At 41.7% G+C, this 26451-nt stretch overlaps 1 protein-coding gene and 1 pseudogene across 1 annotated transcript in view; both read right to left on the reverse strand.

Annotated features, from left to right (window-relative positions):
* TMEM150C (transmembrane protein 150C) overlaps positions 1-26451 on the reverse strand; it is a 79535-nt gene that overhangs the window by 9615 nt on the left and 43469 nt on the right. The window contains exons 2-6 of the mRNA XM_030819068.1: positions 10130-10219; positions 8612-8665; positions 8450-8482; positions 8282-8349; positions 1940-2067 (exon numbers count right to left, since the gene is read on the reverse strand). Coding sequence (XP_030674928.1) covers positions 1940-2067; positions 8282-8349; positions 8450-8482; positions 8612-8665; positions 10130-10209 — 363 coding nt within the window. The 5' untranslated portion in view covers positions 10210-10219. The remainder of the gene's footprint in view (positions 1-1939; positions 2068-8281; positions 8350-8449; positions 8483-8611; positions 8666-10129; positions 10220-26451) is intronic.
* Positions 616-1765, reverse strand: LOC105738245 (annotated as a pseudogene).

Genomic DNA, 26451 nt, shown 5'->3' on the forward strand with positions numbered 1-26451 from the left:
CATTTGGGGTTTCATTCAACAGACGGGGGAAGAGTGTCAGGATCAGTGTTTGCCCTCAAGGAGGAAGTTTCTAGCTGTAGTAGAAATAGCATAGGTTGGAGGTTGGTGGGGAGGGAGGGAAATCAGTCAACCACTGTCATAGTACAGAGGTTTCCTTGTCTATTTTACAAATAAAATCATTCTTGTCAAGAGTTGGGTAATGGTATTGGCAAGGAAAATTATGCTTAAAGGTTGTGACCTTGGGCTTCTGAATTTCTAGAAGAAGAGTTAGGAGTAGTATATCGTTATACAAGTCATAAGTGTTCTGGAGAAATTCTGGGCTTTCAAACTTGACTTCCACATAAATTTGCTAATCTGAAAAGCATCCTTTTATCCAGTAAGGATGTTTGGTGTTTAGTTATAGAAAGCTAATGATCCTATTGGTTTGCTAGAAAGGTACATTAGGATCCAATTTGTTATGAAAAAAAGTATAAACCACTTGGAAATCCTCTGTAGAAAATATACAGCTGTTCTAGTAGCTGCTTTTCTCAGTAGCCACACTGTATTTCATAGGCATATTTAACACCCTCGCACGTTTAAGAGAACTCAGGAAGACCAGGCTGAGAGACTAGAAAGGCCGAACTCCGGAGAACCTGTGCATATTAGGAACCAATGTTCCTAATTTTTTTTTTTCTTTTTGTGAGTCTCATCTTATTTGTTACTCAAAAAATCTTTTTCCTGACTAGATTCAGACTTAGAAGCAGAAGCTCGCAGAGAGGAAAGTCTGCATCTCTTCACAACTTTTTCCTTGCGCTTCCCTTTAGCCTCCTTCATTCTCTGGGCCGAAAGTTTAGCATATTCTGCAGCCTCTTCCCTATTTTTCTTAGTACACTGCTTCTTCAGAGCAATAGGCTGCTGTTTGTGCTGCAGGACACGTGGAGTAACAAGACGCTGAATCTTGGGTACTTTGGTCCTAGGTTTCTTACCTTCTTTGTTTAAGGGCTTTCTTACAACATACTGGCAGACATCATCTTCTTTAGAGACACTGAAAAGTTTGACCAGGCGCGGTGGCTCGGGCCTGTAATCCCAGCAACTTGGGAGGCTGAGGCGGGCAGGTCACGAGGTTAGGAGATCAAGACCATCCTGGCTAACATTGTGAAACCCCGTCTCTACTAAAAATACAAAAATTTAGCTGGGCGTGGTGGCATGCCCCGTGGTCCCAGCTACTCAGGAGGCTGAGGCAGGAGAATTACTTGAACCCAGGAGGCGGAGGTTGCAGTAAGCTGAGATCTCGCCACTGCACTCCAGCCTGGGCGACAGAGCGAGACTCCATCTCAAAAAAGAAAAGAAAAGTCTGCGGATTCTGCTAGCTCTTTTAGGCCCCAGGTGACGAGGCACCCTAGTATCAGTCAGTCCAGGTATAGCCTGCTCTCTTTTTCTCACAATAACAAAGTTGAGAACGCTCGGATTGGCATCCACAATGCAACCACGAACTAATTTTCTCTTTCTTTCTCCAGCTTTCCTTGGTCTGTAACAGGAATGTAACAGGCAGGTGGGCATGGCCATGGGTCAGGATACCCTGCTTGTTTCCACCCACAAACAAGAAACCTTGTTTGTTGTTCCCACCACTGATTCGGACCACATAACCCTTCCATTCTTCACCCAGAGCATAAGCAGCAACTTCTGTGGCCATATGCTTCTCATAAAAAGTACGAAGTTTGCGTTCATCTTCCACTTTAATGAGTTTCTGGCAGCCAATGGCTAGGAAGGAAATGTTCAGCTTCATCTTGAAGCAGCTGAACGCCTCCGAGTTGCTATGGAAAAGAGTCCTAGTTTTTAAAAAAAGGTTTGTGCAGAATTATATGGGCCATATGGTGATTATACCTCAATAGCTTTGATAGTCTCAGAAGTGAAGGTCTTACCAGTGTCAGAGGGAGGTGAAAAAGGCCAAATCAAGTACCTGAAAATTACCAAGTAAGGTCATTCCGAAGGAAGCCAGACACAGAGCCACCAATCCACTAATATTCAGCCACGGGTTTAAAACCTTCGGTTTCAGTTGTATGAAGCGCAGAACAGCTACCACAAGGGCTAGGAACAAAGCAAAGTCTTAAAATGAAAGAAATTAAATCACACACCTAGACTGTGAGGCAGAATTCTATTATTATTATTTTTTTATACTGCACTATTTTCTTAGGTAAGAGGCAGAATTCTAAAGCCGCAATGTGCAAAATTAAACTTTTCACCACAGCACATTTTACATCTCTGGAATGATCCACAATTTTTCAAAGAAACTTTCCATGCAATGCTTATGAGTATTTAGATGTTTTATTATACTCAATCTGGGGAAAGCAGAGAGGCAGAGAGGACTCGAGGCAACAGCGCTGTATGTTACTTGGGTGAGGCAAGGATGATAGGACTATGAATAGTGTTGTTCTCAGAGTTTTCAAAAACAAGGTCAGCACAGGACAGACTGGCTTAGGAGAGCACTGCAGAGGCTTGGCACACAACAAATAAGATGGGATAAAGACAGACCGACTCAGTCATCCTTTAGCTTAGAATAGTGTGGAAAATAATGATAGGGCAGGAACATAATGGGAAGAAGAGAAGGTTACCACATCTAGACAAAACTGCTGGTGCCAGCGCCATAAACCATTCCTGAGAAGAAAGATAATGGAAAGTGTACAAGTTCCTTTATTACTGGTTTTACTCTCACTTCCCTTCGATTCTACTTGGAGGTGTTCACTGTCAAACAACAAAGATAGTTAATCCAAATTAAAGAAGTGACAATATTCACACTTACGAAATCTGTATTTTAACACAGCAGATTGAGGGATTTGGTATGTACTAAAAATCGTACCTAGTATACCAAGAAAACTCAATTCCTGAAAATGATATTAATTACTCATTTTAAAAGTCCACTCTATCTTTTGAAGCAAATTGGTATCTGAGAATTTGAAGAGAGAATGAGGGAAGTTACTTAGATTTCAAATCTGACTTCTAATAGTAACCTTGGGATAGTCCATACTCAAGGCCGTAATCTAAGGATGACCTTTTTTTGCCTAGTGCAGAGATATTTTCATATTTATACAAAGAGTTGGGAGAGGTTAGTCTATAAATGATGAAAAATCACTTTCAATTAATGTAAATTATATCTACATGTAAGGAAACAAACTTACTACTAAGATAATTTATCTTGACATTAAGGTTCAGCAGGAAAGACAATTAGAAATTCAAGAATTACCCTATTTATACAGCAATTAAGTTGGTAATTATTTGCTAAAGGTTTTACTTTGATTACAGGCCATTATTAGTAGCCATTAATAAAGAAAATCTATCCATAAATTTGCATTTCTCAAGTATGTTAAATTTCATAGTGCAACCCTATGGCTTTAAGCTCGATAAGTTGACTTTTAGTTCTAAATACTTCTGATCAAAGAGTGGTATAAAACTTGATTAATATTTGGATTTTAGAAACAAAATAGAGATAAATCATGATTTACAAAAGTCTCAAATTGTTCAGCCCTGACATATCTTTTAGTATATGCTTCAGCTAGTACCAACTATTGATCGGAAAATTAATACACTATACCTGAGTTGACAGTAGTTTCTCAAACTATTGGTTTGAGGGACCTAGGTAGGAGTTATATCCGAAGTCTTTAACAATGACACTAACTATCCTAGAGGATGAAAAATAGGCACAATGTCTTATTAATTTTAGGATAGGAATAGGAGGAGGAAGTAGGGGAGAGGAGTAATTCAACACACGGCACTCCATCACAAAGTGATCATCAGCTAAAGAAGCCATTAGATTAAGCCTAGAGACTCAACACAGGCACCATAGGATATCCTTCTAAGAAGTTGTGTATGGCTGTTAGGACATAATAACAAGACACTAAGATAGCACACTTAATTTTTTTTTTTTTTTTGAGACGGAGTCTTACTCTGTCGCCCAGGCTGGAGTGCAGTGGCATCATCTCAGCTCCTTGCAACCTCCGCCTCCTGGGTTCAAGCGATTCTCCTGCCTCAGCCTCCCAAGTAGCTGGGACTACAGGCCCATGCTACCACGCCCAGCTTATTTTTGTATTTTTAGTAGAGACAGGGTTTCACCATATTGGTCAGGCTGGTCTTGAACTCCTGACCTCAGGTGATCTGCCCGCCTCAGCCTCCCAAAGTGCTGGGATTATAGGCATGAGCCTATAATATAGACGGAGTCTCTCTCTGTCGCCAAGCTGGAGTGCAGTGGTGCAATCTTGGCTCACTGCAACCTCCGCCTCCTAGGTTCAAGCAATTCTCCCGCCTCAGCCTCCTGAGCAGCTGGGACTACAGGTGCACGCCACCATGCCCAGCTAATGTTTTTGTATTTTTAGTAGAGATGGGGTTTCACCATGTTGGCCAGGATGGTGTCTATCTACTGACCTTGTGATCTGCCTGCCTTGGCCTCCCAAAGCGCTGGGATTACAGGGGTGAGCCACTGCGCCTGGCCGGCTAATTTTTTTTTTTTTAATGACCACTGATAGTATTACTCTTAGAACTCTCTGCTGGTCATTTTGTGGGATAGGATGGTGCTGGGACTTGATCTAAGCCCTAAACCCAGTTCCTGAAATGGCTCTTCATGTTGACCCACCCAAACAGTTTGTTCCTTTATGCCCAGGAGAACAGAGTTGATGGCCGCTCTCTTCATTATCTATTTCTGTCCAGTAAACACAGGACATGCAACATCTCCTGGTCCCTGCGTTGCTAGCTGTCCTATTTGTAATATGAATGGTAAGTCATCTTTTCATGAACAAATGATGAAATTCAGCAGGAAACAGAAACCTATCTGAAGACAGAGATTTAACCCAACACTCCTCGCTTCCAGAATTGCATTCTAAACACCACACTTTGCCCTTTTTTAACCTCTTAACTCCATTATTAATCAGATCAGGGGAGGCATACTTTGCTTTTAAAATAGATTCTAGCTGAATTTTTAGAATGATGGCTCTAATAAAGATTCTGCCCCTATAACAGTTTTACTAACACTTAAGTATGAATGGAGGCAGATTTGGACTGTTATGAAGTCCATTTTCAACCAAGTAGTGATTTAATTATACCTTCTTGAAAAAGACTTACAGGCCATTTCAAAGCCATCTTTATATACACTAACTTTTACCACATTCATGTTCCGATCAATAGATATATTTTTTTGTTTCATTAAAATTTTTAGATTTCACTAACAGTTTCAGAAAAGATTTTAAAAACTCTTCCTTCTGTGGTTTTTGGTATTTGGAACAGTCCTTTGCTATACAGGTGTCCCCTACTTAATTTTCCTGTCTATTTTTAAAAGAGCACAAATAGAATAATGGCTGATTTTTCTAATTACATTTTAAGTTCTGAGTCTGACTGGGTTTTTAAAGTTCAAAACTCAAATAACATCTCTTCCTTGCAGTTCTAAACTGGTACCTGGCCAAATTTTTGCTTTGTTTTGTTTCACTCTTTATGCATCAATGATTCCTATTTATGACTGCGGTAGAACACAACTGTCAATATGTTTTGCCTGAAGGAGGGAGAGTGGCTGCTATTAGGTGACTGAAATCATTCAGCTATTAGCTTTATCCTCACAACCTCCCCAGGGCAGAAAATTATATTCCTTTGAAGAAATTTGTCTTAGGTCTTTTTCTCTCCCACCCCGTGGAAAGAAATGCAGTTTCAAGACAAAAAGCATAACTAATTCTCTAAAGAAAATAATTGAGCATTCAATCTTTGATTAGTCTGTCAAAAAAGATAAAATATCTTTGCTAATTTTAATACATGCTACACTGACTCATTTTTAGATTGTAAATTATAATCTATACAGCTGCCAAAAAGCAGTGACTGATAGGCGGTGTGGGTTATTTCTTAAAGTCAGTTATGTAGACTAAAATAATAGTCTGAAGTCTAACAAGGGCAGGCCTGGGGAGATGAAGGTATCCACAGTTTAGAGGAGGAATCATTAGTAAACTGATTCTTTTTCACTCTCAGAGTTGATAAATAAATACTTGTTGGTTTGCTCCCATTGAACACTAATCTTAATCAATTTTATGTCTACCAGATGGCACTAAAAATGAGGAAAGATAATACAGAATAAACACTGGATGTTGTAATACCTTAGAGCAAGAGCTAGCAAAAGCTTAATTGCTTCTTGGTGGAGCAGGAAGGACTAGAGAATAAGATGATGACAAATGTCATCTGGAAGAGGGGATCTTGCTTTCATTGCTTTGTTTTTGGAAATGGTTTTGTAATTAGTCAATCATAAGCCTTACAACTGGATAAACTTGTGAGCTATAGAAACTGGGTTTTTAAAAATTATACACTTAAAGACTACTGGGAAATATCAATTTGTCTTAAGCATACAAAGGAAACAATATGTGGCTTCCAATGTGCTCACTGGTTTGTTTAAAGCCCAGTGGAGGACAGACAGCTGGTGACAGCTTTTTTATATTCCAGGCTTGAGTATCACGCTTAAATGAGGTAGTATTTGCAAATCACTTAGCATTGTTCCTGGAATAGAAATGATGGCTATTAATTATGGTTGTTGCCCCCTGTGGGATGATCATACGAATAGATGGCAGCCTGCAGGCCTATGTGCTATAATGGCAGAGGGGCCAGGAAAGGTCCCTGACCCTGCCATTCAAGGTTCACTCTTGGGGATTTGTGCTCTGTTAAATGCAAATGTTCCTTAGCAGCTATTTATGTCTTGAGATGAATAAGTTTATTAGGTCTTTTCAGAAGAATGGTGTCAAGAGTAGAAAAAAGGAGCACGTATAAAGCTCTTGGCAGCTCTGAGGCTGAAAGCAGTGACAACCAAACCTGACTGCCCAGGACTGGCCCTGGTGCCCACGGATGCACCAGATACTACAGGTGCCATCCTTCTTGATACTTGTGAATGTCTGGGATGTGAAAGTCCTGACTGCCAGGGGCATAAAGAGGAGAGCTTTTTTAAAGACTCGGCAACCCCAGCATCAGGGTATATTTAACTTTCTCCTTAGTGGTAGAGTAGCAGCCCAGGCCTTCCGGACACCTCCTGCTTTGGCAAATGGGATATGCTTTGGGGGTGGCTGGGGAGGGCTTTGACAGAAAGGTGGTTAGCTCCAGGGAAGAATCTTGCTAACTGCCCAGAAGCTCCCCAGTGTACTTCTTTTTGAAGCTTCAGGTTCAAGAGAGGCCTGATGGGCCTGACAGGAAACATTCTCCATGTTTCTCATGTTCTGGGCTTTCTGAACCAGCTAAGTTTCTGCCTGTGTTTGCGTGTTGGACCACCTATCTCCCTTGATTTTCCACTGACTTCTAAAGGTCTTCCTATTCTTACAGCAAATATTTAAAAAGAATACATTAAGAGTGAGTAGGAATTTTGGGGGGTGGAGGTAAAATAACAGGTTACTTCTTTGGGGGACATGTCCCACAAAGGTTGAATATTCCCTCAGTAATAATACCATCTCTTACTTGGAGTGAAAGTCTCACCATCAAAAGAACCACTTCCAGAACACCATTGTGGGAAGGGTGGGCTGTCTCTGGTCCTTCCTAACAGCATGCTGACAGTGACAGCTAGTTGACTCTTGGAGAGACACTGGGAAAGCCTGGCATTGAGGAGATGGTATGCAAGGTAGATTCGAAAAAGGATAGAGTGCATGGCTGGTTCCCACCATCTCCGAAGGACTACGCAGGGTCAGGGACGCACTCACAGAAGGATAGAATATTACAGGAGGGTCTTGGGCCCCAAAGAAAAAGTGAGGAACTGGGGCTAGATATGAGTACTAAAGGTTTCTTCTTCTTCTTCTTCTTTTTAAGCTTACTTCTCTATTTGCCAGCTTACTATGTCTATAGGCACAGGAGAGAGTGTAATCCTAATGCTAATGTTGACCTTTAGGTTTAAAGACAGTATCTACACACATCAACAAATATCACAAAGCCCATGCATTTTTTTCACCTTTGCTAGTGAAGGAATAAATAAAGCATTCCTTTCAAAGCAAATGTATTATACAATATTACATTCTCATGCAGGATTTTATATCCTGAAATATATTATTTTACACAGCAAAATAGATCAAGTCAAGAGTATCTGAAATGATAAAGATGGTAAAGGGAAGAGAAAATATAAGGACAGCAGGGTGAACATAAATGGATGTACAAGAGAAAAAGACTTAAGACAAAGAGCTGGCTTCAGCGTATTGACGTGGTATGAAACTAAATGATCAAATAAGCCCCTCATTGTTTTGATAAGGGTTTGGGAGAATTTAAAATAAAAAATGTACCAAAGCACATAAAGCATTCTTTACCCTCTTCTTACCTAGGAAGGCTGCCATGTTCATAACTTGACTAAACACACAGCTTGCAGGAGGATCATCACCTGCAATGCTTGAAAAAGATGAAATGTTTTATAGTTACTATATAAAAATCTATAATCCTCCTAACTTTTCCTATGCTCCCACAGGGCAGAAGAGAATTGCTGGGTTACCTTATATACGGTGCATGCTTCACACCAGGTTTCCTGGATAACAAAAAAAAAACACAGAAGCTCAGGTTAAAGCACTGTCATTTGTGTAGTTTAACCTTCCCAGTGGGAAAGTTTTTGCTAAATCTCTTGATGAACAATGAATGACCCACAGATAAACTTTACCTTTCAGCTGAATTTAATGGTAAAATTTTGTCATCTTCCACAGCTATGAAGTATCTATCAAAAAAGAATAAGTTTATAGAACAAAGAAATTGAAAAAAAGAATCATTTGTTTCCCAGTTTTATTAAACTAACTGCACTAATTCATATTCATTTTTTCTAACTGAGAAATGCTCTTTTACAATTCTTTACCCAAAGATCATCTAGTTCTTTGAAGCTCAAATGTCATTATTAGTAATATTTCCTTAATTTTCAAAACATCCCCAAAGTAATGGCCATGCTTATAAACTGGAAACTAGAAAACAAGGAAATAGACCTTATAACTTTGAGCAAACTAAAATTAGGGTTCAGTTTCTAACTTCTCAGGAATATGTGTCCTACCTTTCCTAACAAACTTTGAGGAACTAAAATGATTTTCTTAAAGTGAATATTACCTAAAATAAGCAAGTGTGGGAACATTTTGTAGTAAGCCAGGACTTCCAATGTAATGATATTCATTTTATAAACATATCAGGCCAGGCACGGTGGCTCACACCTATAATGCCAGCACTTTGGGAGGCTGAGGTGGGCGGATCACGAGGTCAGGAGATAGAGACCATTCTGGCTAACACGGTGAAACCCCGTCTCTACTAAAAATACAAAAAATTAGCCGGGCGTGGTGGTGGGCGCCTGTGGTCCCAGCTACTCGGGAGGCTGAGGCAGGAGAATGGCGTGAACCCAGGAGGCGGAGCTTGCAGTGAGCCAAGATCGTGCCACTGCACTCCAGCCTGGGGGACTGAGAGTCCTGAGCGAGAGTCCGTCTCAAAAAAAACACAAAAAACAAAAACATATCAGACCCAGGCATGAATAACTGGACCATGAACTGGACTGCAGATGGAATCCATGGCATGTTAGTGTCAAATTCGAAAATCTTGCAAATAATTAATTCATATAACCAGTTTACAAAATGTTCATTACAACAAGAACACATGAACACAAAATAAACTAGTATTCTTCACCACCTGCTTTGCATAACTATTACTCACTCTTGTTACTTACTTTGGTTAATAGGAAATGGGAAAAGAAATGAGGACTTTAGCAAAGTTGAATTAGTAAAATATATTATTTTAAAGTGTTTATAAATACAGTCATAAAGATATGCCATCTACTATTTTTTTTGGGGTGGGGACAGTCTTGCTCTGTTGCCCAGTCTGGAGTGCAGTGGCGTGATCTCAGCTCAATGCAACCTCTGCCTCCAGGGTTCAAGCAAGTCTTGTGCCTCAGCCCCCAGAGTAGCTGGGATTACAGGCGTGTGCCACCACGCCCGGCTAACTTCTGTATTTTTAGTAGAGACAGGGTTTCCCCATGTTGGCCAAGCTGGTCTCAAACTCCTGACCTCAAGTGATCTGCCTGCCTTGGCCTCCCAAAGTGCTGAGATTACAGGCATGAGCCACGGTGCCTGGCTGCCATATACTATTAAGGTTTACATTTTTATCTACATTGCACCTGAATCCTTAAATAATTAAATGAGCAAATACTCACACTATCCACAATCCAGCTGAAGTAAACAAAGTAAATACAAGAGGTAGGAACATCCATACACTGCATTTCTTCCCATCCATGCCTGTACCACTGAAATAAAATAAACACGTATTAATAATTAAGGCAAAACATTTACTTCACTCTTTCAAGATAGAAAGTTTAGTCTAACTGGACCGGGCACGGTGGCTTATGCCTGTAATCCCAGCACTCTGGGAGGCTGAGGCGGGCAGATCGCAAGGTCAGGAGGTCGAGACCATCTTGGCTAATACAGTGAAACGCCATCTCTACTAAAAATACAAAAAAATAGCTGGGTGTGGTGGCGGGCACCTGTAGTCCCAGCTACTTGGGAGGCTGAGGCAGGAGAATGGAGTGAACCCAGGAGGCGGAGCTTGCAGTGAGCCGAGATGGCGCCACTGTACTCCAGCCTGAGCGTCACAGTGAGACTCTGTCTCAAAACAAAAAAAAAAGAAAGTTTAGTCTAACTGAAAAAAAAAAGTGTATTTTATGAAACCATGATTCCTATTGGTATCATTATTCTCACCTACTCATGTGGGAAATCCCTGAAACAGTTAACATGGATGATTGTTATCTAGCTTAAATGTTCCAGAGTTTTAGTTAAGAATTAATAGAAAATTTATTTTTAAATTTTTTTTGTAGCGATGGGGTCTAGCTATGTTGCCCAAGCTGGTCTTGAACTCCTGGCCCAAAGTTATCCTCCTACCTTGACCTTCCAAAGTGTTGAGATTACAGGCATGAGCCACAGTGCCTGGCCAGAAAATTTTTCACAGAAACATTTATCCTTGTATAAGTATTGATACATTTAAGAAAAGACAAAAGAGTTTGGGTTAGGTTAGGACTTTCGCTAGAAGAGCTAAGTACCAAAGGTATACTTCAACCTACTTTTAGTACTAATATTAACATTTATGTATGTATGGAGCTGATCTGTACATAAATCTATAGGTTGGCAGACAAAGGTGTTAAAAACAAATGGTTACTAAATAAATTAGCAATTATCAGGAGGAAATGACAAATGCTTTGCAAATCTGAACTTTTCTCATGACATGTTATTGAGCAGCAATCTCAGGAGACTAAAGATGAATGCTCTGTAAAACAACGCATTGCGTATAACTTTAAATTAGTGCTAATAAATACACTGAAAAAAATACATATGTCTGGCGTTTTGGAGGTTACAAAAATATGTAAATAAAAAATCCCCCCGCACACAAATGAAGTGAAAACTAGAAGCTCCAGAAGTATCTATGAAAAATTATCAGTATTAAACATAAAGAAATAACTATCACTTTATGTCTTAACTGCCACACAAAATCTATCTGAGACATTGGATGCCAACATAATCCTTATGGCAAAAACACCTGTTCTAAGGAAATTAAGTGCCCTAGTAACCTCCACTGGGGACCTGACAATCAGAAGAACAATGTGATTAAATGGCACCTCTAGGGAGATATCAATGCTCTTTGAGTTTTACAATTAAAACAAGTTTCGTTTTTTTTTTCTTTTTACAAGTTTTTACAATTAAGTTTGTTTACTGCACTACCCCATTTGTGAATACCTCCAAGACATCTGCTTTCATATGCTGGGACTCTCTGGACCTTCCAAGTGTTGAGACAAGAGAGGAAACATGATGCTCGCTTCAGGCTGGTGAACCAATCCCTTCTGCAACATCTCAGGAGGTCTTAGTTCCCAGAACTGGTCTACCTGATTACGCAGATCTTTCAGACTAGGAGATTAGACACTGGGCCTAATAAAGTGTCTTTCAACAGTTGTGCCTTAGTCTAAACACATATCTGGGCAGTGGTGTTAAATAAATTACAGAATCTAGTTTACAGATCTAAATACAGAATAGAGTTGAAAGACATTAGAGCCACTTTCAATAATTTAATTTGCAACTAATCTAATCCAATACAATCTAACTCAAAATTACGGACACCCTACCTGTGCCAGGTACTATACCAGGTGGTGGCAATACTGAGGCGAGGTCTAATGAATACGACTATTTATACGTAATATTCTATGCAATATATAAAAACTATTGTATGAACTAGTGGTCCATGGCTTTCTAGTTTATATAATATGGAAGAACAGTGAACATTTTAAGTATACACAGTATTGCTAGTCAGTCTCTATTCATTTATTTATGTCCAAAAAATTGTGGGCTCATAATAAAGCTATCCATTATGCCAATAAAAATAATTCCATAAGTAGCCAAATGTAGAGGGAGCACAGAAAATAGGAGTGATGACTGAGTATGTAAACCAATTATTCTAGGTCTGCCAATGAAATAGGTTCCTCGAATAGGATCAGTACAGCTGAGATGCTTAGGAGATCTGGTTCCCAACCTTGGCTTTCCCAATAACTGACTAATTGGGTCTGGGTCGTTACTTAAATCTGTAACACCATTTTCTTATGCTGTTACAGAATCTAGGAGCTGAAATGTCTTTCAGCTCCCAGATTGTGAGATTCAACTAAATGAACACTATAGAATGCAAAGAAAGGGAGAAGGATGTCAAGGACAGAGTGGCAGTACCTTGGAGGTTAAGCCAAGTCTGGTATTTTATACCTTTGCAAAAACAGCATGATCCAAAGTACTCAGAATTATTGGCCCCAGAGAAAACGTTAACTATTGTTACAACAGATTGATGAATAAATCAGAATGATGACTTGTTAATGTACAATGAGAGGCACAATTGTCAAATGGACAAATATTCATGCTGGCTCCCCTTTTAGTAATGTCTATACGGGAGATCGAAATTTTCAAGCAGGGAGGTAGAGTGAAGAGGGTTAACAAGATAATTCTAAGACTATGGCATCAAGCTACAATAGCTTTATATACTAATTTCCTGGCCCAAGGTCCTGGGATGTCCCATTGAGCCACTGATTCTCATTTACCTGCGCTTGTCAGCTTATATTGTGACTAAAGAATTTGCAATAGAGAAACGACTTTGATGTGCTCTCTGCTCCAGGTACTGGGGAAGGACTCCAGGAGGTTCCTGGAGATGAATGTTTAATTTGGTTTAGTTTCACAGGACTCTCTGAGCTGCCTTGGCTTGACAAGTTCAGATACTTGACTGAAAGTACCTTTTTGCAAAGGATAAACAATCTATTAAATTAACTCTCTCTTTTTTTTTTTTTTTTTTTTTTTTGAGACATGATCTCGCTTTGTCACCCAGGCTGGATGGGGTGCAGTGACGCGATCACGGCTCACTGCTGCTTCAACCTCCTGGGCTCAAGCGATCCTCCCACCTCAGCCCCCAAGTAGCTAGGACTGCAGCTGCACGCCACCACACCTGGCTAATTTTTTGTATTTTTTGTAGAGACAAGGTTTCACTATGTTGCCCAAGCTAGTCTAGAACTCCTGAGCTCAAATTATCCACCCACGTGAGCCACTGCCCATGGGCAAATTAACTTTGTTAACTTTGCCTTACTGCTGCCTGAGAATTAAAGTTAAAAGTAGGAGATGGATCTTTTTCTTGCATCCTTCTAGACACCATGAAAATAAACTGGCCCATTGCTTCTAATCACATTAGAAAGTGTCACCCAAACTCTACTTATATTTCCTAGCAAGAATAAGTTCCACTCCTTTCCTGAGCTAAATCACGAGTTTCCTCCCAGCTAGAAGAGTACATTTCCCTCTTTAAGGAAAGAGGGGGAGAAGAATGGAATATTCCATACTCCTAAAATAGTTTTGTCTTTGCATTTTTTTTAAAGAGATGGCATCTCACTATGTTGTCCAGGCTGAACTCAAACTCTTGGGCTCAAGAGATCCTTCCACTTCAACCTCCCTAGTAGCTGGGACTATAGGCATGCACCGCCACACCTGGCTTGTTGTATCTTTACATTCTTTATTGTGCTTTTTTTTTCTTTTTTGAGATGGGGTCTCACTCTGTCGCCCAGGCTGGAATGCAGAGGTGCAATCTCGGCTCACTGCAACCTCTGCCTCCTGGGTTCAAGTGGTTCTCCCACCTCAGCCTCCTGAGTAGCTGGGATTACAGGCACCTGCCACCACACCCGGCTAATTTTTATATTTTTAGTAGACATGGGGTTTCACCATGTTGGCCAGGCTAGTCTCGAATTCCTGACCTCAGGTGATCAGCCTGCCTTGGCCTCCCAAAGTGCTGGGATTATAGGTGTAAGCCACTGCGCCTGGCCAGTACTTCTTTTTTATTCTACGTAATATTTACTCTATTGATATTATCTTCCAATAATACTTCACAGTAAAAAAATTAAAGATAATTCTTCCCATGTCCTAAATGGTTAATTATATCTAGGACAACGTCACCTCATGAGCTTCTAACAAATGGAGGAAAAAAGCCAGAACTGCATAAACCTTCTTGAAAGGGTTCTGGCATTTAGATTTGCTTTGGAAGACTCTCCTCCAAATGGTATCATTTATCCAAATGATTTGCAAAGCTGTTATCCAGATGGTCAGCTCTTCCTAGAGAGCCAATACTGCAAACTCTCTGTATATTTCTGTCGCATGTTCTTTTCTTCCAATAAATGTCATTCCCTAAGTCTGAGTTATCTTCACTCTCTTTTACTCAATCTGTGGTGTGAGTGAGACTGCACAGTGGGGCTCTTCAACACTTTGAGTCAGATGATGAAAATCCCCACCTTCTACCGCTCGCTTTGTGACCTGGCATCCCTGCAGTTCTCTTTGTTCCTCTCAGAGAAAATGACATGTAGCATGAGGTCTGCAGAGGCTCCCACTGTTGACATTTTTGTTGCTCTGGACATCTTCAAGCTGCAAATATCCAAGAGAACACCTGGCCACTTGAAAATGTACGATTTTGTGGAAGTGAACAGAGTGTTACTATAAGCCCATATTAATTTATTATTTAAGACTCTAACTCCTTTAGTTGGTTTGAAAAGGGGGTCTTTATAAAGTCAAAATTCACGGCCGGGTGGGGTGGCTCAAGCCTGAAATCCCAGCACTTTGGGAGGCTAAGGTGGGCGGATCATCTGAGGTCAGGAGTTCGAGACCAAGCTGGCCAACATGGTGAAACCCATCTCTAGTAAAAATACAAAAATTAGCGGGGTGTGGTGGCACGCACTTGTAGTCCCAGCTATGCGGGAGGCTAAGGCAGGAGAATTGCTTGAGCCCAGGAGTCGGAGGTTGCAGTGAGCCGAGATTGCTCCACTTCACTCTAGCCTGGGTGACAGAGCGAGACTCTTTCTCAAAAAATAAACAAACAAATAAATAAATAAAGTCAAAGTCACATGATTATTCATACTTCTGTCATCAAATTCAAAACAGATAGTTTGTACAGTGGTAGCTACTGAAGCTACAGAGTGAAAGAACATAGCATAGCATTACCCATGCTAACCCTTGAGGACAAACTTTCTATTTTATCAAGCTGCAAATGGAAATGGAAGCTACAAATGGAAAAATAAAGCCCAATCTTCATTTACAGCTTTAAAAACTTTATTAGGGCCGGGCGCGGTGGCTCACGCTTGTAATCCCAACACTTTGGGAGGCCAAGGCAGGCAGATTGCGAGGTCAGGAGATCGAGACCATCCTGGCTAACACGGTGAAAGCCCATCTCTACTAAAAATACAAAAAATTAGCCGGGCGTGGTGGCACGCACCTGTAGTCCCAGCTACTTGGGAGTCTGAGGCAGGAGAATCGCTTGAACCCAGGAGGCAGAGGTTGCAGTGAGCCGAGATCTCACCACTGCACTTCAGTCTAGGTGACAGAGCAAGACTCTATCTCAAAAACAAAAAACAAAAAAAAACTTGATTAGTGAGAACCACTTAAAACAATGACTGTGAAATGTCATTGTAGTTAATATTTCCAAGGGCTGGAAAGGACTTGCTTATTATAAATAGAAGGACTTTGTCCTCCCTGGGGCAATGGAGAGAGGTAGCTATAGTTCACAGATTCTGGAGCCAGGCTACCAGGGCTTGGAATCCAGCTCTGCCTCTTATTAGCTGTGTGTCCTTGGTTAAGCCTTCTCTGTGACTCTGCTTCTTCAACAGCAAAGTGGAAATAATAATGATATCTACCTTATAGGGTTTTACTGAGGATTGAAAATATGTTTAAAGCACTCAGAACAGTGGCTGGCATACAGCCAGCATTTCAATAAATGTTAACTGTATTATGCTGAAAGTGCTGTTCGGGGTCTTTCGTTATCTTTTTTTGTCTTGTAATTTATCAGGAAATGAGCTCCCTGCTGCAGTAATTTTTCATTCTGCTCTCAGGGCCAACTAGAATTAAGCAGAAATGATGAACGAGTCGCCCACTCATGACCACGACTGTCACAGTGTCCATGAACCAAGAGCATCCTTGGTTTGTTTTTTAACCACCTGTAAATCTTATTTTTCTTTTGTGTCATGGGCAAGTGTGAAGGGCTTTTATTATCTTATCATTCATTTGTAATTATAAGGGGTAATGATGAGGACTGTTTATTTTGTTTTTCCCCTAAAATGTTTGCAGGCTCTCAGATATAAATCAGCCTGGGAGCCTGGGGAGATATGCAACACAACCAACAAATGTCACACTTGTTCTGCTAACAATGAAAATTTTGTTTTCACTGAATCCTAAGTTTGGGAAGGCATAATAGTCAGGTGACCTGGTGTCACTTTAAGAGTATATGACTTCCCTCCATCTGCGGATATAAAAAATATTATTCAATTAATGAGGTCAATCCCCCTGTTCCCACAACATTTTTCATAAGTGCTGGCAAGAAACAACATGTAGTAAAGGATTTCTGTTTAACATTACCATTCCCAAAAGAATATGATGATTCCTAAGAAGAACCAATGGCAACTAGTTTTTCTCCAGTGCTGTCTTGATTTCTAAAAGCAATCACCTTCATTCAACTGACAGATGACTATAGGACTATAGGGATCCTTCCATGCCAGTGACCTAAGGATTCTTTTTCTCAGAAATCAATGGAGCACATTGTCCCAACACTATTTTTTTTTTTTTTTTTTTTTTTTTTTTTTTTTTTTTTTTTTGAGATAGGGTTTCACTCTGCCACTCAGGCTGGAGTGCAGTGGCATGATCATGGCTCACTGCAGCCTCAATCTCCCCAGGTTCAGGTGATCCTCCCACTTCAGCTTCCTAAGTAGCTGGGACTACAGGCGTGTGCCACTATGCCCAGCTAATTTTTGTAGAGATAGGGTCTCATCATATTGCCCAGGCTGGTCTTGAATTTCTGGGCTCAAGTGATCCACCTGCCTCGGACTCTCAAAGTGTTAGGATTACAGGCCTCAGCCACTGCGCCTGGCCTGTCCCTACACTATTGACAGAATAATCCCGGAAGGAATTCCCTTCTACCAGCACTTTAATTCAATAATACTGTCTTAGAGTTTCTATGCCAAGATCCTCTTCAGAGTCCGTTTATATCTTTAATAATAATAAAAATATTGCCCACATGTGGCAGATGTAACTGCCAACCCAACAGTCATTTCTCCTCTTTTTCTTAGCTAATAGAAGTCTAATATTATTAGGGACAGCAATGTGCTCAGCCCAAGCTATAGGTCATGAGTTGTTAAGCCAATCATAGTGATCTCATTTTCCTTTAACAAGTACCTTTCCAGACTCCTTTGAACCTGGCCCATGAGATGCAAGGGGAAGTCTACTGAGCAGCAAATGGCAAGAGTTTGCATCCTTGATAGTGGATGGTTTCTCTTATGCCCACCCTACTTCTCTCCCACTTGGGATGCTATAGTGAAAACATGTCACCTAGTACTATGGCAGCCATAATGTAACCACGAGACAAAAAAACATGAGGACCCAAAGTCAACATACTGAGAATGGCAGATTAGACGGTGGGAAGAACTGAGTCCTTGATAACATCATTAAGACACTACCAAATGCTCAATATCACCTACCTCCAAACTTGTAATTTGAATAAATTAAAAGTCATTATTGCTTTATTACTGTAGGGTGGTAGAGCACCAACATTCACTCTCTCTCCTTCCATTATAATTTGGTAAGCGGCTGCTCACCTACCTTATACTTCGCAGCCTCCTTTGCAATAAGTGTGGGCCTGTGAGTAAGTTCTCTCCAATGGAAAATAAGTGAAGGCTCATATGATAACAGGATTGTATTAATACAGGAAAATGTCCATTTTCTAGAGGAGTATACTATTTAGCAGCCAATTGTCACAATGTCTAAAATTCACTTAAAATTTTCATCAATGGGGTGATGAAAAAGTTTTAGAGACAGAGTGGTGATGGTCATACAACACTGAATATAATTAATGCCACTGAATTATACACTTAGCAATGGTCACAATGGCAGTTTTTGTTATATATATTTCACCAAAATTTTTAGAAGTTTAAAAAGCCATTTCAAAAAAGATGAAGTACCACCTCACCCATTAGGATAGCTATTATCAAAAACAAAAAGTGGTCTCTGGGCAGGGCATCTCTGAAAGAAAGGCAGCAGCCCCAGTCAGGGGCTTATGGATAAAACTCCCATCTCCCTGGGAAGGGCAACTTGGAGAAGGGGCAGCTGTGGGTGCAGCTTCAGCAGACTTAAATGTTCCTGCTTGCCGGCTTTGAAGAGAGCGGCAGATCTCCTAGCACAGTGCTCGAGCTCTGCTAAGGGACAGACTGCCTCCTCAAGTGGGTCCCTGACCCCCATGCTTCCTGATGGGGAGACACTTCCCAGCAGGGGTCGACAGACACCTCATACAGGAGAGCTCTGGCTGGCATCTGGCAGGTGCCCCTCTGGGACGAAGCTTCCAGAGGAAGGAACAAACAGCAATCTTTGCTAGTCTGCAGCCTCCACTGGTGATACCCATGCAAACAGGGTCTGGAGTGAACCTCCAGCGAACTCCAGCAGACCTGCAGCAGAGGGGCCTGACTGTTAGAAGGAAAACTAACAAACAAAAAGGAATAGAACCAACATCAACAAAAAGGACGTCCACACAAAAACCCTATCTGAAGGTCACCAACATTAAAGGCCAAAGGTAGATAAATCCACAAAGATGAGGAAAAACCAGTGCAAAGAGGCTGAAAATTCCAAAAATCAGAACGCCTCTTTTCCTCCAAGGGATCACAACTCCTTGCCAGCGAGGGAACAAAACTGGACGGAGAATAAGTTTGATGAATTGACATAAGTAGGCTTCAGAAGGTGGGTAAAAATAAACTCCTCCGAGCTAAAGGAGCATGTTCTAACCCAATGCAAGGACGTTAAGAACCTTGAAAAAATGTTAGAGGAATTGCTAACTAGAATAACCAGTTTAGAGAAGAACATAAATGATCTGATGGAGCTGAAAAACACAGCAGGAGAACTTCGTGAAACATCCACAAGTATCAATAGCCAAATCAATCATGTGGAAGAAAGGATATCAGAGATTGAAGATCAACTTAATGAAATAAAGCATGAAGACAAGATTAGAGAAAAAGGAATGAAAAGGAACAAACAAAGCCTCCAAGAAATATGGGACTATGTGAAAAGATCAAACCTTGATTGGTGTACCTGAAAGTGATGGGGAGAATGGAACCAAGTTGGAAAACACTCTTCAGGATGTTATCCAGGAGAACTTCCCCAACCTAGCAAGACAGGCCAACATTCAAATTCAGGAAATACAGAGAACACCACTAAGATACTCCTCGAGAAGAGCAACCCGGAGGCAGAGGTTGCGGTGAGCCGAGATCGTGCCATTGTATTCCAGCCTGCGCAACAAGAGTGAAACTCTGTCTCAAAAAAAAGAAAAAAGAAAAAAAAAAAAAAAAGAAAATGCGGCACATATACACCATGGAATACTATGCAGCTATAAAAAAGGATGAGTTCATGTCCTTTGCAGGGACATGGATGGAGCTGGAAACCATCATTCTCAGCAAACTAACACAGGAACAGAAAACCAAACACCGCATGTTCTCACTCATAAGTGGGAGTTGAACAATGAGAATACATGGACACCTCGAGGGGAACATCACACACTGGGGCCTTTCAGGGGGTGGGGAGCTGGTGGCGAATAGCATTAGGAGAAATATGTAATGTAGATGACCGGTTGATGGGTGCAGCAAACCACCATGACAGGTGTATACCTACATAACAAACCTGCATGTTCTGCACACATGTCCCAGAACTTAAAGTATAATTAAAAAAAAAAGGAAAAAAAAAGTAACAAGTGTTGGCAAGGATGTGGAGAAATTAGAACCCTTGTGCATTGTTGCTGGGAATGCAAAATGTTACAGCTGCTGGAAAATGGTATGGCAGTTCCTCAAAAAATTAAAAATAGAATGACCGTATGATCCATAAATTTTACTTCTGTGTATATAACCATACAAATTGGAAGCAGGGACTTGAACAGATACTTGCATACCCATGTTCATAGCAGCATTATTCACAACAGCTAAAAGGTGGAAACAAGTGTTCATAAACTGATGAAGGGGTGAATAAAATGTGGTCTAGACATACAATGGAATATTATTCAGACTTACAAAGGAAGGAAATTCCGATACATGCTAAATTATGTATTAACTTTGAAGTCATTGTGCTAAGTGAAATAAGCCAGACACAAAAGTAGTGAAATTCACAGAAGCAAAAGTGGAATGTTGGCTGTCAAGGGATGGGGGAAAAGTGGGAATGAGGAGTTATTGTTTAATGGGTATGGAGTTTCAGTTTTGCCACTGAACTGCACACTTAAAAAATCATAAATTTAATGTCACGATATTTTACAATTAAAAAAAAAGACAGTCATAAGGAAAATGTGTGACTAAAATCTAGCATGTGCCAACAAAGTCTGTTGACCTTAAAAAAAAAAAACCTGTCACCTGACCTAACTTGGGAAGCAGACCACATTTCTATTGAGCCTCTACCCAGACTGATTTGCAAAGAGAGATACAAAAGTAGAGGAAGAGTTTAGAAATTTGGTGTCTTGAAGGGTTGGAAAAGCCAGTGACTTCTATACCTCAAACAGCAAGAGACTGGAAATGAAAATAAGAGTTTTGCCTTCCCTCTCAACTCTGCTGTCTCAGAGGGCTCCGTATAGCTGCCACTACACTGAGACAGGAAAACATGGAGGGCAAGGAAGCAATGAAATAAAGCAGGCATATAGCCCAAGTCTTGGAAAGAAGGTTGGGAGAGAAGGCTGGCATGTGAACTGGCTGGAAGTTCTGAGTACCTGAACTGCATTAGCAAAGGGACCATAGCCAAGCCAGTAATATGACTGTTGCACTCTCAAACTTCCAAATTTGCACCAGCAGACAGTGGGCTGCAAAAGCTGAACAGCCACCAAGTGGGGGATAACCCCAGCACCCACTTTAGATTTGGCGAAGGAGGAAACTGAACACAGAGAAGCCCCTTCCCCAAGGGCAAGGCCAAGGGACACCAAGAGCATGAGCAAGGGCTCTCCTGAAGAGCAGAACCAGAGTCTAGTCAGGCAAGCTCCTCTTCTGCCGGGGCAGGGGCCATTCCCATTGCCTGCTGCAGGATCCCAGCCTCGCTACGGACCAGGGGCTGCTGTGTGCATTTCCTCCTCCTCTTTTTCCAATGGGAGTTTTAATTGTGTTTTTTTCTGCTCCCTGTTCTACCGTGGCATATTGAGTGTGAGTATGAGTGCAGAAGTGGGGAGATAACTTGCCTTTTAGTTCACAGGTTGCAAGACCATCAGGAACCATGTTGGAACGTAATGGAAATAATTCATATGTTACCCGGTGACCATGGATTTTCAGGCAGTGCATTTACTGGATGGGGCTTTGGTTTGTCTCCCTTGGGATGAAGCAAGTGTGTTCTACGTGTAGAAATTGGGGCGTTCACTGATTCTTGGTGGTCAGAGGCACTGACTCCAGCAAACACAGCCAGCTGACTATGAACATCCATTCTTCTCTTCTTCCACTGTGTCAGAAGAATAGCTAGGCACATGGCTGCCTGGCTACATGACTCTCCCCATCTTCCTCTGCACTGTGAAGTAGCCATGTGAATTAATTCTTGCCAATGGAATGTAAGCTGCCTGGCACATACTCATTTCCTACGAACTGGGACATGATGACCAAAAGACAGGAGCTATGCTGCAGATGGCCTGGTTATCATGAGCCCCTTCTCCCCTCACTGATATGAAATAGCCACCATGGACTGTTACGTGACAAAAAAAATTCATTTTTAAGCCACATTATTGTTGCCTTATTGTTGTTATAGCAGCTGAACCTTTCACTGTAGCTAATACATTCAGATACTCTGTTAATTGAAGCCCAAACACCTCACCTGATGTTTCACTCTGTTCTCTATAAAAATGACAAAGTCACTCTGTCCATTAGCTACTAGAGAGGTACATTGATTCTGAGGTGACACTAACTTAACAGAACCTTACTCTGGTGAATCCACTGATACCCAAGAGTTCCAAGTGACTAGGTGGTTCCCCTCAGCACAGGGAGGAATTAAGGCCAGGGAACGGGTTCCTCACTTAGCAGTGGCCCACCTTTGACATATACAATTTTTAGAAAGGTTTTATAAATATGCACACATATGTTTTCCTTAAAGATTTCACTGTATTTTACTCAGCACAGCACCCTGAGAAGTATAGGAATGGCTGGGTAACATGATTAATTTCATTTTATAGATGACAGTGAGGTGATTACTCCCAACATGACTGACTCAGCAGTTCTAAAGAAATCTCTTGGCCAGGCACGGTGGCTCACGCTTGTAATCCCAGCACTTTGGGAGGCCAAGGTGGGCAGATCACGAGGTCAGCAGATGGAGACCAGCCTGGCTAACATGGTGAAATCCCGTCTCTACTAAAAATAAAAAAAAATTAGCCGGGCGTGGTGGCACGTGCCTATAATCCCAGGTACTTGGGAGGCTGAGGCAGAAGAATCGCTTGAACCCAGGAGGCGGAGGTTGCAGTGAGCTGAGATCATGCCACTGCACTCCTGCATGGGCGACAGAGTGAGACTCTATCTCAAAAAAAAAAAAAAAAAGAATCTCTTCTAGTCCTTCAGCCATAGGCAGTGATTTCATGTGCCTTCCTACCCCTAAGGCAAAAACAAACAAACCAAAAAACTAAATCTGTACAGCAGCCTGACCACAAGCTAACTGAAAATGAGATCCTTGTGCCTGGAAGCCCCTGGTCTACAGCTTTGAAATAGCATCACAGCAACCCTCTTTCTGGCCCATAGTCACAGCTCCAAGTGCCAAAACAAACAGTGAGCCTTCACAATGCTGGCTCTCCTTGCTAGGCTCTGACATCAACACCTCAGGCCTGGTTCAGTGAAGAGAAACAACCAAACATGAAGCAAACCAGAGCACAACTAGAAATGCACCACTCAGAACCCCGGAGGACAGACAGGCCCAGAAAGTTCAAGAGATGGGGACCTGAGAAACAAACTCAGGTTGAATCTTATGTGGCTAATGGTAGAACATGAAGACTGAGAAATGCCAGGCGGATGCATTTGACCATCAAGCCCCAAACACTAAACTCGAACCTCCTCCTCAAACAAGCTGGCAGCTGCTCAGTGGATGTGTTATACCAGGGTGATAGTCAAAATGATAATTCTTCCATGCTCCATTCTAATGGGAACTCAGAACAGAGCAAGAACCATGAGCACATAGCCTGGATCCAGATTCTCTGGTTTCAAATCCAGGCTCTGCCACTGAGTAGCTGGGTGATACTGTACAAACTGCTTAAACTTCTTTAAGCCTCAGTTTTCTCATCTATAAAATGGGGATCATAATAGTACCTATTTCCCAGGGCTGTGGTGAAGATTAAGGGAGTTAACATATATAAGACTATTTGATAAGCACATGGCAAGCATTCAATAATTGGAAGCTGTTATTGTTATAAATGGTTGTCTCAGTACCACTGATGCCCATTCCATTTGTGGTCCAGGAAAAGAAGGTAAAACTGCAGATCTATTCCAGCTGAAAGATGACTGCTTAGGAACTCAGTGAGGAACCTGAGAGAGAATGTAGAATAAGCTTTTAATGTCCTCTTGGTGAAGCAAAAGGAACAAATCCTTCAAATAGTCTCTTAGAAATTACTTTACGCTGATGACTTCTTTGGAAGGACAAAACACATGTGAAATATACCAGATCATAAGTTTCTTGTCAGAGTTCAGACTGATGATGGGGAAGGTTGTACATCATCCTGCATCCTTCCTATGGCCAGAAGAACCAATCAACAACTCAGAACCCGAGCTCCCCAGAACGCTTAGGACCACTACATGACCAGAATGAAAAACAGTGAGACCAGGGACTTGTAAAATGCAGTTTACTGCCTGATGCCTGTCCTTCCAAAGCCTGTTGGTGCTCCACACACCTCGGGAAAGGTGACCCAATGTAGTTTCTCACTTCATACAGTACCCTGTACAAAAACCTACCTGGAACAGACCTTGTAAATTATCAGCCTTCCCTATCTTCCTCAAATCCTCTCATTTCCCACCAATGATGTCATTTCATGTTTATTTTAAGCACTTATAAGGTTATAGGATATGAATAAGAGTGTGTCCTCAGAAATAGGAGCAAAATCAGGAAGATCACTGTGATAATTAATTTTAGGTGTCAACTTGATTAGGCTAAAGAATGCCCAGGTATCTGGTAAAACATTATTTCTGAGTGTGCTTGTCAGGACGTTTCTGGAAGAAATCAGCATTTCAATCAGTAGACTAAATAAAGAAAACTCACCCTTGCCAATGTGGGAAGGCATCACCCATCCATCGTGGGCCCCGATAGGACAAAAAGGCAGAGGAGGGATGAATTCTCTCTTTTCTTGCGCTGGAACACCCATCTTCTACTGCCCTTGGACATCAGAACTCCAGCCTCAGCCTTGGGATTCCAGACACATACCTGCACCCCTCCCAGGCTCTGAGGCCTTCTGCCTCGGACTGAGAGTTACACCATCGGCTCCCCTTGCTCTCAGGCCTTCAGACTTGGACTGGATTGTAACACCAGCTTTACGGGGTCTCCGGCTTGCAGATGGCAGATCATGGGACTTCTGGCCTCCATGATTGCCTAAGCCAATTCTCATAATAAATCTCCTCTTATATATCTCTATATATCCTATTGGTTCTGTTTCTCTGGAAAACTCTGACTACACAGTCATCAGCAAAAGTGGCTCCATAGTTAACCAAGAAAATGAAGCACATAGAGCAATAACATATTCTAACAACAACTTGCAAGCACACTGCTAAGAGGACTGACATGCTTCCCACCTCTCCTTACAGAGACTAGGAAATATTCTCAGAAAGTAGTGACCGGGCTGGGCATGGTAGCTCATGTCTGTAATCCCAGCACTTTGGGAGGCCGAGGCAGGCAAATCATCTGAGGTCAGGAGTTCGAGACCAGCCTGGCCAACATGGTGAAACTCCATCTCTACTAAAACTACAAAAATTAGGCAGGCATATTGGTAGGCACCTGTAATCCCAGCTACTGGGGAGACTGAGGCAGGAGAACTGCTGGAACCCGGGAGGTGGAGCTTGCAGTGAGCCGAGATCAAGCAACTGCACTCCAGCCTGGACAACAGAGCGAGACTCCATCTCAAAAAAAAAAAAAAAAGAAAGTAGTGACCGGCATGAGCTGCTCCATGCCCTGGCCCCTGGCCGGTGTGGCCCTCAGCGGCTCTCCAAAGGCTCCAGTGTTGCTTACCAGACCCAGGATGCACTGGGCTTTGTCCTGGGCTACCTCTACAGGACAGTCCTCTCCTGTCCCTTTACAGCTTTTTATGCCAGCTGCCTTCTTCAGCTGCCTCTACTTCCCTATGAAGCGGATCATACGTTGACACCATTTTCGTCTCCTAGGTGGGAGGGTAGGGCAGGGCGGAGGTTGGGGGGGATCATCCTTTGAGACATACAAGGGGTTTCTCTTTTTGTTCCCTTTACCATTCCTAGACCAGCAGGCTCCTCCCTACTGGAGTTTGGCTGCCCAGTTTCTAGACAATGGGCACTGTTGTACCTTTCAGGACTTGCCACCTGCCTGCACAACTTCCTTCCCAGGATTGGAACCTGACTAATTCACCTTTAAAGCAGCTCTACGGTACTTGGTAGAGTACAAAAAAATGGACTGAGAGAATATTCTTCTTTTAGAAGTGGCTCATCAGTCATTACATAGCCTGTTCTCTTCCTTACATAACTATTTATAGCATATTATTTGGATTCTCAAATCAGTTATACTCCCCCCAATATCTTGAATTGTTCCTCGCCTGGGGTGAATTAAGGGCATATCCATTGACTGAAGAAGTTGAACCATTAGCATTCTCAGTGTGAACAGTGCCGTATGGGGGAGAAAACTGCTTTGATTCGGAGGACGAGTGTTGGTCTTCTGGAAAGAGACAACCTGACAGTAAAGAACAGCAATCTGCCAAACCTGCTCGACAGAAATATCCTCACTTCTTTTGTTGTAAATCTATATTTAT

This window comes from Nomascus leucogenys, chromosome 9 (genome assembly GCF_006542625.1).
Source record: "Nomascus leucogenys isolate Asia chromosome 9, Asia_NLE_v1, whole genome shotgun sequence".
Taxonomy (NCBI): Eukaryota; Metazoa; Chordata; class Mammalia; order Primates; family Hylobatidae; genus Nomascus; species Nomascus leucogenys.